General features: G+C 37.2%; 2 protein-coding genes and 1 long non-coding RNA gene across 3 annotated transcripts; all 3 read right to left on the bottom strand.

Moving 5' to 3' along the window:
- Nucleotides 1-224: 224 nt before the first annotated feature.
- LOC110745187 (uncharacterized) lies at nt 225-2,136 on the bottom strand. The gene is made up of 2 exons (XR_002524769.2): nt 536-2,136; nt 225-449 (listed from the first exon to the last, which is right to left on the bottom strand). It is a non-coding gene; the product is annotated as an uncharacterized LOC110745187 (long non-coding RNA).
- Nucleotides 2,137-4,630: 2,494 nt separating this feature from the next.
- Nucleotides 4,631-5,296, bottom strand: LOC110744861 (receptor-like protein EIX2). Its single transcript, XM_021944893.1, has one exon. It carries the CDS (start codon nt 5,294-5,296, stop codon nt 4,631-4,633), a length of 666 nt encoding a protein of 221 aa, XP_021800585.1.
- Nucleotides 5,297-5,611: 315 nt separating this feature from the next.
- LOC110744851 (receptor-like protein EIX2) lies at nt 5,612-6,751 on the bottom strand. The gene has a single exon (XM_021944880.1). It carries the CDS (start codon nt 6,749-6,751, stop codon nt 5,612-5,614), a length of 1,140 nt encoding a protein of 379 aa, XP_021800572.1.
- Between the last annotated feature and the right edge of the window lie 11,683 nt (nt 6,752-18,434).

The raw sequence follows: 18,434 nt of genomic DNA on the forward strand, positions 1-18,434 counted from the left end.
TGGAGGATATGAGCTTTTCCATTGATTGGGTACCATTCTTAGTTAGGCTTTAGTTTAAACGTCTCTGTCTGATTATAATAAATAAATTATTAGTTATTTGATAAGAAAATGTTTAAGTTTGACAAGATTTTGCATAAGGCTGCAATCTATGAGATGCAGAAAAGAAAAGAAACAAAGTTAATTGGCTTTCTGTAAATCTTATGATCTAAAATACTCTGTAGAAATGTTGGAGAAGTCCCAATCAAGTTCTTACAAACAAGACAAGTAACAAATCATTTACCAAGGAAAATTCCCACTACATAATTCCTTACAAAAAAGACACAAATCTTTATAATGGAGTTGAGCAAAATTAATCCAATATACACTTGAAAACTTCTGCAGATATATCATTGCTTCCATGGCAACGGTGCACTCTTCAAGTCAAGTGAAGCATGGATGTCGCCTCAGAGCTAAAAGTATACAAACATCCGTAAGTTTCGAAAATATAGTTAATTATAAAACCAAATTAAACAAAAAGAAGAGTTCATGTACTTACATCTTATCAATTAAGCATATCCTTGAGTTGCCGCTTGATCAAAGCTATTCTACTCAAAATAATTAGGGTTTAAACTGATATGTTTATTCTTCTCTCAAGGAGGAATATATATATACTACATACAGAGTGGGTACAAAAAAGAAATATGTACAAAATTCCTAATTCTACTCAAATTAGATAATCACAATAAAATATAAATTCTATTCATAATAGGAACGTTGACTCACGCCAACACTCCCCCTCAAGTTGGTGCATAGATATCGATAATGCCCAACTTGTGTGATCAAAAAAGAAAGCAGATGATAATGGGAGCCCAACCTCTCGAAGGAAGGAAGAGGACAGCCCATAACCTAAATTGCTTTGTAATTTTGTTTTTACTGTTTTCTCCTTTTTTTCAAATGAAATTGTTTTGTCATTATTTTTGGTCCAAAAAAATTGTTTTGTCATTAACTTTCTTTTAATAAATGGTGATTTGGTAAAAAGGTACTCAACTTCCTTTCTGCCTCCAATCTCATTTTATTTCGACATAAAATGGCACATAGAATTAAAAAAATCAACACTTCTCTGGCGTAGCTGCATCTTTCATCGGATTAGTTGCAAAGAAAACAAATACAACTCCTCCAGGAATTAGAGGGGACAGAGAAACCAACGCATTCATTGGTAAAGATGAAATAATCCTTGGAAGGAAGGAGCTTGTGTCAGATATAATTTCCACATTAGCCAACTCCAACATCAAGTAAGAAAATCTTTCAGTTATGGTCATCGTGGGAATGCCAGGCTTGGGAAAAACAACTCTGGCCAAGGCAATATACGATATGGATTCTATAGACAATTATTTTGATAAAAGGATATGGGTGTGTGTATCGTCGTCTGCTTTGGTTTCCGATGGCTGGTGGCGGCGCTGGCCCTGCCGTTTGGAGATCTTGGTCATGGTGGGACAGCCTGCATCACACATAGTGGCTGCGGTGGTTGGCTTGATGAACAGCAGCTGGAAGAAACTCTGATGTCGCTTGGGTCAGTGGCGGATCTAGGATTGAAAAGCCAATTGGACGAAACTTACATACTAAAGTCGACGGTACTAGTGAATTTTATTAATAAGTGGAAAAAAGTACACCTATTAGGGGATGTAATGAGCCTTACCCTCAAATGCATCTATACATAAATAAAAGCTTAACAACAAAAATAAAAATCACAAGTAAATGCAATGCAACACAAAACATCACTAATCAAATCTAAAATTTTACCTTGCGAGACTTAAAAGTCTTAAATTCCTCAATTATCGATGTATTAGTGATACTAATAGCAAACTCTCTTTCAATGTGGAGGGTCATGCAATCAACAAGAAACTCATCAGCTACGGTGCTTCAAAGCCGATTCTTAATTCAACAATATCAACAAACAACAAATCAAACATTGAAACATCTCAACAAAATTCCTAAAATGAAAGCCCTAATTAATTTCAACAAAATCACAAAATTATAATTCAATCCCTAACCAAACCCTAGAATATTCAATTTTAAATTAAAACTATAATTAAAGATATATAGAGAAAATGAGAGAATTAGAAAATACTTATTGTAGAAAGGAGAGGAGAAGATATTGCCAAGTTGCCCATTGCCCAGCCAAGATAACAGGAAGATAATGAAACATATGTCTACCAACCCAATATTATTATTGTACGTATATATTTATTGATACTTATATAGTAAAGCATAAATCTTCTACCAATCACATATTAAAAATAAGATAAATTAATATTACATGTGGTGTTAAGACTCTTAAAAATTTCTCATATTATAATTTATAATGATGATCATGAAATTCTTAAGTAGGAAGAGTATATTTAGTGCTGAATCTGATCGCTAAAGTTTCGGAGCAAGGAATTCAAAGTGTCCTTCATTTTGTATTCAGCTTCACCCCTATTTGTGAGATGGTGCACAAGTTGGTCTATAAAGATGGTCTCCCTAGCCATCAAGGTAAAACTACATGTATTATTTGTGACTTTTAGCCAACTCTTTATGAATAGGGATCGAAATAGATTCCCAATGGGGAATATGGTCCCCAATGTTTGTGTGGATGGATAATCCTTGACGGGGACTAGGCAGAGGATGAGGATGATAAATTTTTGCAAGGTTAGGGATGTGGGAGGAAAATCCGCCCGGTTGCCATCCTCAATTGACTTGACTTAGTAATTGATCGGCATAAAGATAGATAAAATCTACAGTTCCTAGCTTATTCATTGAATGATATGCTAAAGAGTATCGAAATCAGATGAGCAAAATCATCATGGAGGATATGAGCTTTAACATTGATTGGGTACCATTCTTAGTTAGGCTTTAGTTTAAACGTCTCTGTCTGATTATAATAAATAAATTATTAGTTATTTGATAAGAAAATGTTTAAGTTTGACGAGATTTTGCATAAGGCTGCAATCTATGAGATGCAGAAAAGAAAAGAAACAAAGTTAATTGGCTTTCTGTAAATCTTATGATCTAAAATACTCGGTAGAAATGTTGGAGAAGTCCCAATCAAGTTCTTACAAACAAGACAAGTAACAAATCATTTACCAAGGAAAATTCCCACTACATAATTCCTTACAAAAAAGACACAAATCTTTATAATGGAGTTGAGCAAAATTAATCCAATATATACTTGAAAACTTCTGCAGATATATAATTGTTTCCATGGCAACAGTGTTGAAGTGAGTCTCCTAATTAATCAAGAAAATTTATTTCCTTGATTAATTAAGGGATTTACTTTCCTATTTTATATAGTTGTCAAATCATTGTATAATTAGGAGATACTTTCCTAATCTTTTACTGGATCTAATTCCTTGTAAAGCACTCATGTAAACTCTTATATATACCTCCTTATGGAGAAGAATAAAAATAAGAACCTAACATATTCAAACCAAATATCATATTTTAGCATGGTATCACAGCAATCGATCCTCGGTTGTCTCTAAATTCTCATATCAAAATTTCTCCTCTCCTCCTCTTCAAGGGGGGGAGGGGGAGTGAAAAAGGATCTGTTTCTCTTTCTCATGGAGATTTTGCCTCTTTCTTGACTCCGACATACCCTTCTCTTCAGGGGGAGAAGAGGATTGAAGAGAAGTTTCTATGTTCTTAAGCCGTGTTCACAGGGTTTCTGTGTTCTTTAAACTCCTCATATCAAATTTCTCATATTTCTCCCAAATCCAAATCCCTCAAATCTAAAGTCCTCAAATGCCTTATCTCAAATTTCTCATATTCAAATCCAAAACCCTAAATCAAATTCCTCATATTCTTCCCCAAATCCAAATCCCTCAAATCTAAAGTCCTCAAATGCCTTATCTCAAATTTCTCATATTCAAATCCAAATTCCTCAAATCAAATTCCTCAAATCTTATACACATACCTCTCAAATCCAATTCATACATCAAATTCCTCAAATCAAATTCCTCCAATCAAAATCCCTCACATTCTCATATCACATTGTACTTCCGCTGCGATGTCAGGAATCCCTACGATTCTCCCCTTTTTGCATACTCACAGAAGCATGCGGTCAATCCTGCTGACCCGGCTACCCGGACTTGTGCTTCTATCAACACCACCAAAGGTTATACTTTTCATATGCCCTCTCAAAAATCCGCATGGATTATCGACTCGGGTGCTACGAATTTCATGACTCACTTACCAAGTTGGGCATTTGTGACGTATATGCACCAACTTGAGGAGGAGTGTTGAAGTGAGTCTCCTAATTAATCAAGGAGATTTATTTCCTTGATTAATTAAGGGATTTACTTTCCTATTTTATATAGTTGTCAAATCATTGTATAATTAGGAGATACTTTCCTAATCTTTTACTGGATCTAATTCCTTGTAAAGCACTCATGTAAACTCTTATATATACCTTCTTATAGAGAAGAATAAAAATAAGAACCTAACATATTCAAACCAAATATCATATTTTAGCAAACAGTGCACTCTTCAAGTCAAGTGAAGCATGGATGTCGCCTCAGAGCTACAAGTATACAAACACCCGTAAGTTTCGAAAATATAGTTAATTATAAAAACCAAATTAAACAAAAATAAGAGTTCATGTACTTACATCTTATCAATTAAGCATATCCTTGAGTTGCCGCTTGATCAAAGCTATTCTCACATAAAGCCAATCATTTAAACCATTCAGGAACTTGAAGTATTCGTATCTCCATGACCTCTTGAATATCAAAGTGAAGCAAACTCCCCAAAATCCTGTAACAAACCCAAGCGCCATACTGATGTAAAATCCCAGTGTTATAAGCTCATCCTTATCCTCTGTATTGCTGTACTCAGAGGGATCATCATACATCTTTAGAAGTGGAGCTCCACAGAGTTGAGGATTTTCAGCATAAACAGAGCGATCAAAGCTTTGGAGCTGAGTCCCGATTAGAATTTGGCCCGACAAGTTGTTATATGACAAGTCCAAGACAGCGAGACGATCTATTCGAGCAAGGCTCGTTGGAATTCTTCCACTTATTCGGTTTCTCGATAAATCAAGAGAATCCAATGACTGCAAGTTTCCGATCTCTGGAGTTATTTGACCTGTTAACTGGTTTCTCGAAAGGTTTAAAGAAACCAATTCCACAAGACGAGTGATTTCACTTGGAATCTCCCCTGTTAATGTATTGCTTGACAGATCAATTCTTTTCACTAGCCCCAAAATACTTTTGTACGTGGACATTCTTCCTTTCCATATGAAGGTTGCATCATCCTCATAACTATTACCAGGAAATACCATCTTATCATTTTCTTTCCTATAATAATGTGTGCTGGTTAGACTTGAATTTCCTTTCTGAGACAGAGCAGTCAAATTGTTGAGGCATTTGGGTATGCTTCCAGAGACGTTGTTCATAGAGAAATCCAAAATTTGAATGTGTATTAGATGACATAATTGTGGGGGCATGCTTCCATTGAAGTTATTAAAGGAAAGCATCAAGATAACCAAATTCTTGAAGCTAACCCCTAACCATGTAGGTATTGGTCATGATAATTTATTATTTCCTAGATCAATAACTTCTAAACTTGTGCAATTCTCCAGCTAAACTGTTGTTTCTTAACTTCCGGTCAGTTGATTATTATTCACAGACAAGATTTGCAAAGATGAAAAAGTTGTAAGATTAGTTAATGAGCCAGCAAGATCATTGTGAGAGAGATCCAAAGTCTCTAATGAATTTTGAGCACATGTGGGCAAAAGCTGAACAAACTTGGATAATTGTCCACTCAGACGATTTCCTGGAATCTCTAGAAATTGCAAACTACATAGCCTAGCAAACGAATTCGGGTTTCCTCCTTCAATCTGGTTATGAGAGAGAACCAGATTTGCAAGAGAGCTCATGTTTCCAATGACATCGGGAATTAAACCGGTTAGATTGTTTTCAGAGAGGTTAAGGTCAACAAGGCTTGCAGTAGTGTAGTTGGACAACCAAAGAAAAATTGAAGAAGTGAGATGGTTGTCTCTGAGATTAAGATGTGTAAGAGATGTGGAAGAATTTATGTTAGAAAAAGGAGTGGAATGAATTCTAGGAGGAGGAGGAGGAAGACTGCAGTCCCCTAGATCCAAGTGTCTTAGTTTAGGGAGCTTATTAACTGCTTCTGGCCAATCGAACATATTACTGAGATTGACGTGGCTTAGGTCCAAATCGGTTAAAGAAGAAAGACCAGTGAGCCAATTAAGATTTTCTACATTAAACTGATTACCGCCTAGGTGGAGATATTGCAATTGCGTGAGGTTTCCAATCTGACTTGGAATTTGACCACCAAAATTACCCCAAAAGAGATTGAGGTATCTTAGATTGGTTAGAGAACCAATGAAATCTGGAATTTGGCTCCCATTGAAATCAATACATCCAAGGTCCAAATGTTGTAAATGTTGCAACTCAATCAGTTTAGGACTAATCATCTTACCTTTTGAAAGATAGCCTTCAAGATCAAGTTGAATTTGGTTGTTACAAGAGACTCCAATCCATCTGCAACAATCTTGTTTATGGGATTCCGAACTCCATGAAGAGAGGCTGTTGTACTCATCCACCAGGCCACGTTTGAATGCAAGGAGTGCTTGCCTTTCCCTCTCTATGCAAGTCCCGGTCGCATTAGCATCCTTGTCGCTGCTGCCAACTTCTCCTCCTTTGACATTTTGTAGCAAAAGTAGCGCAAATGCAAGATAGAGTTTCAAGCAACTCCCGTGACCCTGCATATGTTAATATATTCAAATGCAAGATCAACTCGATCCAATGAAGAGGCACAACTGTTTAGGGTTTATATAATGTCAAAGATGGAGCACAACCAAAGCACAAGCATATGCAAACACTGCAAGTATATTGATATATGGTTATAAAATATATATATAGGGGTAAAAAAGAAAGTCTTTAATGACTTGAACTGACTAGATTTGTATTCCAGAATGCAGGTCTTGACTGGACTTAAATTGACTTGAGATGGTAATTAACGTGCCTTCCCATGTCCACTCAATTATTTAATTTGCTTTCCTATCGGTGGAACACTCCAACTAGTGTAGTAGACCAATCCTTTGTACAATTCTCTTATCGTATACACTTCTAAAAATTCTACATAATCATATATATATATATATACCTCGAATACAACTTACAGAAATTCTCGAACTCTCATAGTTTAGCATAAAAGTTAGTTGATTCTGATTCATCGGGTTGGTAGAACTCCCATGATCATATATAATATTTGTGGAAACTTGTTCTACAAAATGTTCAATGCACTGATGGTTTCGAACAATATTATGCATAAATAATTTGTGAGAATAAATTTATACAAAAAGCATTATCAAACCACTTCACTTATTTAGTGGGGAAGGTTAATTTAATGGTAACATTTATAGCCTCTACCACCTTTAAAAAAAAAAAAAAAAAAATCAACAATACAATTAATAATATTCAATACCGTATTTGTACAGTTTAGTTTTTGAACTGTGACATAAGATTTGTACTTAAAAATTCAATTAGGGCCTGTTTAGATGAGGGACATGGACAAGAAATGAAGGAACAGTGCCCCCTTAATTTTTGATATTTCTTAACCAAACTTTCCGTGATGACTTGTATATTTCTTAAGCAAACTTTACGTGGTGACTTATAATTTTCATGGCTCTATTTCATAATTTTTTTTTTCCTTCGTACCCATTTTCTTAATAGTGTAAGTATTAGCTTGACCTTGAAAGCTTGGACTGTTTAATTCCACAAAAAACACATCTTTGATAATTCGGATTTCTTTTAATGTGCCAAGACATGTGTGTCTTTGTCAAACTTTTACCAAAACCATATTTTTCAAAAGTGAATTATCTTTTTGAGTGAATGATATGACTGAGAGTGGTATGTTGCAAAAGATGAGCATGTATTAATTTTGGCACATCCTTTATATATATATTAGAACACATATCCTTTCAACTTCAGATGGGATTCTTTCCTTTCAAATGCTTCTTCATCATCCTTGTAACGTGTTTGAGATATTCACACAGACAGATAGAAAACCAAAACAAAGCCACATATTTATACAAGACAGGACAAGAAAAAGACCATGAATCATCTGCTCTTGCTACAATTTAATAGGCAAGTTAGTACTAGGATTTTCAATTAACAAGTGCAAGAGAGAAAACAAAGGCATCAAATTGGGTTTGAGCCAAGGGTGAGAGAAAAAAGAGCTAAGGTTTGTGAGAGAACAAGGGGGTTCTTTATTGTAACAAAGGGATTCTTTCATACTAGTGAATTTCTCGGGGATCACTAGAGATGACGTAGGCACACCCCCGAACCTCTATAAATTCTTGTGTTCTCTGTGTGTGTTTACTTTTCGATTCGGTGTGTGCTTTTATCTTTGCATATGTGTGATAGTTACGTAGTCCATCAACAACAAGGTCTTAGAGTATTTCGCACAACAATGTTCATACAAGATATCCGCTATACAATCACTACTACATTTTTCTATTTGCGCGACGATAGTTTGCGCGACGAAGGACAAATCGTCGCATAAAAGATCATCGCGCGACGGATAATCATATGCGTAGCGCAAACAAGAGCGACGAAGAACTTTCGTCGTATAAAAGATCATCGCGCGACGGATATGCGTAGCGCAAAATAGAGCGACCAATAAATTTCGTCGCGCAAAACAACTTCGCGCGACAGAAAAAAACGACCGTCGCGTAAAACAAGGGGAAAAAACCGCGAACAAATATTCTGGCGCCTAATTCTTGCGCGACGACTAAACTCGTCCCAAATGACATCTTTGCGCGACAAAACACTATCCGTCGCGCAAGGTACGATATACAAAACCATTAATCCTAAGCCTTAATTTTAATTTTGCCATCTAAATCATATATTTTTCATTGATTTTAGTGAAGATCATCATTCATACCCTTTTAATTATGGGAATGGTAGAGGAGAATCTTTTTGTATTTTTATCAACCTCCATACGAATAAATTTCAGGGTTATCAATTTCCCTACGAAGAGAACAGCGCGAAATATGTTTTGAAACTAAAAAGTGTTCATTCAACTCTACAAAACTAATTTCAACGATCCAACCGTTAAACGTGTTTGTATATACTATGAGATTGTATACCCCAAAAATCGCAAATAACAAATATTCAGAGATCTAGAAATGGGACAAAATATTCAAATGTTATAAATGAACACGTTTGCGCGACAACTGTTTGCGCGACGACTACGTATTCGTCGCGCTATGATGTTTTGCGCGACGACTAAACTCGTCGCAAATGACATCTTTGCGCGAGAAAATTCAATCCGTCGCGCAAGGTACGATATACAAAACCATTAATCCTAAGCCTTAATTTTAATTTTGCCATCTAAATCATATGTTTTTCATTGATTTTAGTGAAGATCATCATTCATACCCTTTTAATTATGGGAATGGTAGAGGAGAATCTTTTTGTATGGTTATCAACCTCCATACGAATAAATTTCAGGGTCATCAATTTACGTACGAATCTTTTTGTAGGGTTATCAACCTCCATATGTTTTGAAACTAAAAAGTGTTCATTCAACTCTACAAAACTAATTTCAACGATCCAACCGTTAAACGTGTTTGTATATACTGTGAGATTGTATACCCCAAAAATCGCAAATAACAAATATTCAGAGATCTAGAAATGGGACAAAATATTCAAATGTTATAAATGAACACGTTTGCGCGACAACTGTTTGCGCGACGACATGTTATTCGTCGCGCATAATAAATAGCGGGAAAACAAACAGTGTCCAGATGTTTCGCGCCACAACTTTGCGCGACGAAAGGGTGAATTAGTCGCGCAAGGTGGCTATCGTGGTTGCGTGCGTGTCAAACTGGGCTTTTGCGCGACGGAAATTTTCTATTGCGCGACTAACATCATATGCGACGAAATGATGGATTCGTCGCGCAAAGGTGTGATGTCGGCACGTCTTTGCGCGCCGCGCAAGTCGATTTTGCGCGACGGAATTTGCCTTGTGCGACGAAATATGGTGTTCGTCGCGCAAAGATGTGATGTCGACACGACTTTGCGCGTCGCTGAAGTGGAATTTGCGCGACTAATTTATTTGCGCGACGAATTAAGTCTTCGTCGCTCAAAGCCGTCTCCTTTAACAGATTCATTTCAGCCATTGCAGAGGCAAACTGAAAAATCAGTTTTGCCTCTGCTTCTGCCCCTCTCTATCTCCGTTGTCTCCATTTTCTCAGCTGCAAATCAGTTCAGGACATATTGAATAAGGTATTTTATTTGTTTTGTATTTATTTAACATATCAATTTAATTTCTTTCTATATTGTTTTTGTGAAATTATATTTGTATTCTGTTGTTAAATTATGCACGGCAATGTACGAAGTTAATTGAAATTAACTTCATACATTTTTTATTGTAAAGCTTAGTTCCCGTTCGAGGTTAGTTGGACCGTGCATGGGTGGGTAAACCACGACTACGGTCCAATTAATTCTTGAATTGTCCCATATTTTGGACAGTTTGGAAATGTATAGTCGTGTCACGTAGTTTACAGCTACAGGATTAGGTTTCGATTGTGGAGATTTCGGTGTCATCTCGGTACGTTCTTCGGGTGGTACGTAGGTATTTGATATCTACGGTACACCTCAAGAACTGTAGCGAGATGCTGCCGAAATTCATCCACGTCGAAATCTAATCTCATGTAGCTGTAAATTACGTGGCATGACTATGCATTTCCGAATGGGATAGGGCCCTTACCGGAGGCATAAGGTGACGTTGTGATTTTCTAAGAATACAACATAATTGTTGTATTGTGATTGTGGTTCCAGGAATTATGAGCAGAAGGTGGATACAGAACCCTAACAGGTGCGCAGACGAATACTTGGATGGAATCGAGGAATTTATTCACTTTGCACGGTCACACAACCCGGGTGCAACTAGAATCAGATGTACTTGTAGAAAGTGTAACAACATGTTGTGGGATACAATTGAAAATGTTCAATTTCATTTAGTAAGGAATGGAATGATTGAGACATACAGCAGGTGGAACCATCACGGGGAACAATTAGACATTGGTTCGTCTTCAAGGGCCACAAGAGTGGACAATGTTGAACCTATTGTGGATGCTAATGAACAAGTCATGGATATTATACATGATGCTTTTCCATTTGCATCAACCAGCAGCAATCAGGAAGGGGAAGATGACGTGCCTACACCAATGGATAGTGCAGAGTTTGAACAGTATGAAGAACTGTTAAGAAATGCCAACCAAGAGTTATATCCGGGGTGCGAGGGCTTTTCCGTTCTTACGGCGATTGTGGAGCTAATGCACGGAAAAATAAAGTATCGTATGTCGAACCTGTGTTTCGATTACTTTTTGGGGGTTTTCAAGAGAATGCTTCCGACGGACAATTGTTTGCCGAAAGACCACAGACATGCACAGAAGATGTTGAGTGGTATTGGATTGGGTTATGAAAAAATCCATGCTTGCAAAAAACAATTGCATGTTATTCTACAAAGAGTATGAAATATTGGATACATGCCCTATATGCAATGAGTCGAGGTTCAAACAGACGTCTCAGAATAGAATGACTAAGGTTCCACAAAAAGTCATGCGTTATTTGCCCCTGAAGCCAAGATTGCAGCGATTGTATATGTCGACGCATACTGCCACAGACATGAGATGGCATAAGGAAAAACGGGTAGACGACGATGGCGGCATCCTGCAGATGGGGGGCATGGAAAGAGTTCGATCGAACGTTCCCCGAGTTTGCTGCTGATCCCCGAAATGTTAGGTTGGGACTTGCCACTGACGGATTCAATCCGTACGGGGTTCTAAACCAACACCACAGCACTTGGCCGATTTTCGTATTCCCATATAATTTGCCGCCTTGGAAATGCATGAAAAAAGAGTACATGATGATGACTGTTTTGATAACTGAGGATCCTGGCAGGTCAATCGATGTGTACTTAAGGCCGTTGGTTGATGAGCTCAAGGATTTATGGACAAACGGTGTGCGTACGTACGATAAATCCACTGGGAAGATGTTCACTTTGCGGGCGGCAGTTATGTGGACTGTGAATGATTTTCCCGCATATGCAATGGTGTCGGGGTGGAGCACAAAGGGTTATATGGCATGCCCTGTATGCAAGGAAGATGTAACTTCTGGTTGGCACGCTGGAAAAGTGTGTTACCTTGGGCATCGAAGATGGTTGCCATGGGACCACGAGTGGCGGGAAAAGGATAAAGAGTTCGACGGGAACAAAGAGCGTCGCGCAAGACCTAGAGAATCGTCCGGTGATCAAATCTTGGAACAGCTTAATGGTTTGGATTTTGCTCCATTTGGGAAAACAGTTAGTCGGACCAGACCTGCTACACATATGAACTGGACGCACAAGTCTATGTTTTTTGAGCTTCCATATTGGTCGAAACTAAAATTGAGGCACAATCTCGACGTTATGCATGTTGAGAAAAATGTGTTTGACACATTGATAGGAACGATTCTAGATATCAAGGAGAAGACAAAGGACACGATAAAAGCTCGTCTTGATTTGGAAAGAATGGGCATACGAAGGGGTTTATGGCTGAAAAGGGGCACTGATAAAGCTATAAGAGATCTTGCATTTTTTTCAATGAAACCGAATGACAGAAAAGAGTTTCTACAGTTTGTCTCGTCTGTTAAGTTTCCTGACGGATATGCTTCTAATATCGCACGTTGCATGAATGTTGACGGGGGTAAATTTACTGGACTCAAGAGCCATGACTGTCATGTGTTTATGCAACGCCTACTTCCTGTGGGGATTCGACACCTATTGCCGGAAGATGTAGTGAAGCCAATCATATTGTTGTCCAGATTTTTTTCCCAACTGACGGCAAAAACGTTGCGAAAGACAGACATTGATCAGTTGCGCCATGACATTGTCCAAGTCTTATGCAAGTTTGAGATGATATTTCCTCCGGCTTTCTTCACGAGTATGATTCATGTGATGGTTCACTTACCAGAAGAGGCATTGCTTGCTGGTCCAGTCAACTATCGCTGGATGTATCCAATAGAAAGGTATATAATCATCATCATTCGTGTAAGCATCATTATCTCATGCTTCCTACTTGCTAATTTGCATCTTTTCATTTTATTTTGGCAGGCTACTCGGAGAGCTGAAAAAAAGCGTGCGCAACAGAGCGAAGCCCGAAGGATCAATTGTAGAGGCTTGGGTTCAATATGAGGTGCTTACTTTCTGTGGAATGTATTTAAAGGATATGGACACGGCTTTCAATCGACCTCAGCGCAATAATGACGGCGGTGTCAGAAATGAGCAACTTTCTGTTTTTGCCCAAAGTGCACGACCCTTTGGAGATCATGTACGAGGAGAGTCGTTTTCCAAAAATGACATGGAGGTGGCGCATTGGTTCGTATTGAACAATTGTGATGAGATAATGGCATATTTAGATGAGCATGAAGAGATGATGAAGCGAGAACATCCATCGCATTTGTATTCCAAGAAACACCGTGACTTGTTTCCAAAATGGTTTTTGGAATATGTAAGTTATAAGTGTTTTGTAATTGACATATATATTGTAGTATTTCATTTTCTCAAACTAACATGTGAATGTTGTTGTATAATTAGGTGAATAAGTTGAAATCAGATAATTCCCCCACTTACAGTGAAGAGTTGTATAACTTGGCATTCGGCCCAATTCGAGCTGAATTATTCTCAGGTTGTCATGTTAATGGCGTCAAGTTTTTAGGGACTGCACGAGATGACAAGTTGTGTACGCAAAACAGCGGTGTCCATGTTCCAAGTGGAGGGGAAAGTACGGACATTGATTTCTATGGCAAACTCACAACTGTCGTGCAATTGCTTTACAAAGACCGATACCAAGTCATCATGTTTAAGTGTCGATGGTTTGATACAAACCCAAATAGGCAGGGAAGTGTTAAAATCGATCAAGGGTTACTATCTATGAACATGAACAGAACTTGGTACGATGACGACCCATACATTTTGGCAAACATGGCAAAACAAATTGTCTATGTAGATGACCCTAAAGCAGGGAGCGGGTGGAAAGTTGTTCAGCAGATGGATCACAGGAACGTATATGCTATACCAGAACTAGACCCATCTGACGTCGATGTCGCTGACCAACGGTCAGACTCTTGCATGGAAAATGATGCGGAAACGCTTCGCGATACAAATGTTGTTCAGGAACCATTTCAGCTCGAAGGAGTGTCTTCAAGAGAAATACCAATTCAATCCATTACAATTGACCTCGGTGATCTTCCTAGATACGATGTAGTTATGGAGGAGGAGGAGGAGGAGGAGGAGGATGAGGATGATTGGGAGACTGAAAGTGATGATAGCGAAGACAACGAAGGTTATTATAGTTCGGATGATGAATAATGCAATTTATTTGTTGCTTAATATGTTTAAGTATTGGTAATTTCTTGTAATGTAATTACGTTAGTGTAAATATATTGGCAACTCTACTTTTGTTGAATATATGTACTTGTTATATCTAATTTCCAATTATATATGTATGTGGAAAAATAAAACGAAGTTTAAAACATTTGGATATACTTACTGAGAAGTTTAATGTAAAAAGCAATGAACTCAAGTCATTCATACTTTTGTAATTAAATTATTTTACATTTAATTATGGCGTAAATGCAAATTATTACGGTTAGGAAATGAATCTCGTGTCTGAAAAGTTGCACATCTTCCCAATTTCATCATATACATCTCAAATTGAGAAAGAATCTCAATGCTCATGTACTTGAGTTGTACTAAAAAAAAAAAAGTACTTTTGTCTAAAACGACCGGTCGTCATTTTTGCGGGATGGAAATCTTCATCCGTAACTGTTTTTGACTTTTGGTCCGCACTGTGTTCTTTGTTTTTCTGTGCTGAATCCAACCGTATAAAGAACTCGAAATTTGAACATACGGTCAGGAAGTTATAGATTAAAAACTGAACATAGGTCGGATCTGTTAAAAAAGGGCTAAAGAATCTGTTAAACTGAAGTTATAGATTAAAATTTGAACATACGAATAAAACTATAGCGTCGCGCAAAGAGGTTTTCCGGGACCAACAAATTTCGTCGCGAAAGTTAACAAATATGCAATAATCTTTAATTAATAGAAAATAATCTTGCGCGACGAAACTATGTACCCGTCGCTCAAGGAGGTTTTGCGGGACGACAACTTTCTTCGCCGAAGTTAATAAATATGCAACAAATTTTTGAAATAATAGAAAATAATCTTGCGCGACGAAAAAATATACCCGTCGCGCATATAACATGTCCCAAAAATCTCAACTTATTGCGAAATAACAGAAATGACCTTGTGCGACGAAAGTTATCGTCGCTCAGTTATCTGTGGGACGAATTATAATTCCTTGTCGCAATATTCGTTTAAAAAATAATCAATATAAATTATTTATTATTTTCTGTTTCACTTTGCGCGACGTAACTTTTCGTCGCGCAAAGTTTGTTTAAAAAAAAAATCGAAATTAAACTGTAAATATTTTTAAATGAACATCAAATTCAATTATTATATTCATACGGGGTCAAGGTTTGTAGACGTAAAAAATCATCAAATTTGGAGTTAAATTAACAGTTCAAATTTGATTTTTCATTTGTAACCGTCGAAAATGTTGGTCCCATTACATCATGTATGATTGTATATTTTTTCCAAATTTTGGCGTGTACGATCTCTGAGTATAAACCAACAACTCTACCGGTTGGATCGTTTAAACTACTTTCCTAGAATGCGTGTGTCATGAAAACACTATATAAAAAAAAAATGAATACATTTTGTATATGTTTGTTAAATAGAACATACAATTTTGTGGTATCAACTATTGTAAATATCTTTAAATGACGATCCAATTGAATCATTGTATTCATATACAGTAAATGAGTGCACCCGCAAAAAATCATCAAAATCGGAGTTAAAAAAACCGTTAAATCGTGATTTTTAGTTTATAACCGTCGAAAATTTTGATCCCGTAACATCATCTATGAATCTTGCATTTTTTCAATTTTTGGTGTGTACGATCTCTAAGTATAAACAAACAAGTTTGACGGTGGGATAGGTGAAACAAGTATCGTACAATGCGTAGCCCCATTAAAACAATATATTCACTAACATTTTATATTGTTTACTTTTTGTACTTTGCGCGACGAATATTGTCTGATTCGTCGCGCAATAAACGATAGCGCGACGTAAAAAAATTGCTGTCGCGCAATGTAATTCTCAGGATTTAGGGTTCAGGTTCAAGTTTAGGGTTTAGGGTTTAGGGTTTATTTTGCGCGACGAAGTCGTTGTTTTCGTCGCCAAGTTCTCAAATTTTTGGCGGTTCCAATCCCGCGTATTAAAAATTCCTTGCGCGACGCCGTTCATTTTCCATCGCGCAAAGTACGAAATTTAACTTTGCGCGACGGATGTTGTTTCGTCGCGCAAAGACGCAAACATTTAGGGAAAGAAACGCGTAGTTTTGGTCTGTCTTCAACCTCTCTCACTCTCTCAGTCTTGACATCAAAATCGCAGCCCCAATGCATTTCCGATTCGAACCCTAACTCGCAGCCGCTCTCTCTCCTTTCCCTCTATCTCATCCCTCTCTATCCCTCTCTCCTCCGTCCCCACTCATCCCTCTCAGTCCCTCTCTCCTCGGACCCCTCTCATCCCTCTCATTTCGTGGCTCCTCCGGGCCGCTCTCTCTCCACCGTCCCCACTCATCCCTCTCAGTCTCCTCTGTCCCCACTTATCCCTCTCAGTCCCTCTCTTCTCCGTCCCCTCGCATCCCTCTCAGTCCCTCTCTCCTCCGTCCCCTGTCAGTCTGTCGCCTCCTCCGTCTCCGCTCATCCCTGTTAGACGGCGGCCCCCCACTCTCTGTCTCGCTCGCCACCGCCGAACTGCCGTGCTCTCCGGTCTCCCTCGAAACCCAGTTGGTAAATTTCCCAACTCTCCCCGATATATATTTTTTCAATTGTTAAGTTTTATTTCAGAAATTTTCGGATTAAGTTTGGAATTGTTTTGCTGTTTCAATTTGTATATTTATTTTGTAATTGTTTAAATTGCTGCTTAGTCTGATGGTTGGTTAGGATTTGTGTTGGATTTGTATTGCGGCATTCTAAGTGTTTAAATTGCTGTTTCAATTTTGTTTTTGTATTGGATTTGTATTTTTTATTTCAGATTTGTTTTTGTATTGAAATTGCATTGTGGTGTACGATTTGTGAATTTTTAGGTGTATTGCTGTTAGATTTTAGATTTGATTGGAGCATCTGCTGCTGTTTTTTGTATTTTGATTAATTTTCGGGGGCTTTAAACTAGAGTGCTGCTAAACGAACCCTAAAATTAACTGAGTACACCCTACGATCTAAGTACACCCTAATGTTTAAATTAAAATGTAAAATTAACTAAGTACACCCTATTTAACTACCAAAAATACCCATGGTACACCCTCTTTAATTTTTAATATTTTAAAGTATTTAAAATAAACAAATAAAGTAAAATAATAATAAAATAATATTTTAACAAAACTCTCTCTCTCTCTCTCTCTCTCTCTCTCTCTCCTGCTTCTTCTTCTTCTTCTTCTTCTTTTATCTCTCTCCTGTGCGATGACCACCAGCTGGTTTGTGTTATTGATTGTTTAAGTTTTATGCATACAAAAATCAACTGGGATCAATACACTTCTCCTGGATTCCGAGTTGTATGTTAAAAATTAAGTCAATTTGTTTGAAGGCATGGGTTCAAAAGCTCAAGCAGTAAAACAAAGATTTTAATTCTTAATTAAATATATTGTCTTCAATCTTTCAAGAGATGTGTGGGTTTTCAATCTAATTTAGGGAGATTTGGTAGTTTGGGAATTTGGGGACAGCATATCTCAACTCGTCTTAGAGTGGGGTGGGTCGGGAAGGAGAGAGATCTTTTTTTCTCTTTTTAAAATTTTATTTTATTTTTTGGTTTTAAATACTTTAAAAGATTAAAATTAAAGAGTTGACCATAGTTATAACAATGGATATGCATAAAGTCTTAAGGATGGTGTACATATTGGGGTACATAATTCAATATATCCTTTTTGGTCATTTTATATTAGGGTAAATTAGTAATTCAATAAATAGTTTGATAGTAGGGTGTACTCAGTTAATTTTAGGGTTCGTTTAGCAGCACTCTTAAACTATGTGCTACTAACCAAATGTTGTATTTTGCTTTGTATTTTTATCACATACTGACTATTTCAAAATTGGGCAGCAATTTGATTTTTCTTTATTATGTGCTTCTGTTTTTTGTAATATCATACATGTTTCTATTTTGTTTGCTTTAAAAAATGTGCTTCTGTTTTTTGCCATATAAAGAATACATGTTTCTGTTTGTTTTTTAAATATTGAATTTGTTGTTCATTAGGCTTTGAGGTTTTTTTTTTTACAAAATAA

The sequence above is a fragment of the Prunus avium genome, chromosome 2, assembly GCF_965620075.1.
Source record: "Prunus avium chromosome 2, drPruAviu1.hap1.1, whole genome shotgun sequence".
In the NCBI taxonomy this organism is placed as follows: domain Eukaryota; kingdom Viridiplantae; phylum Streptophyta; class Magnoliopsida; order Rosales; family Rosaceae; genus Prunus; species Prunus avium.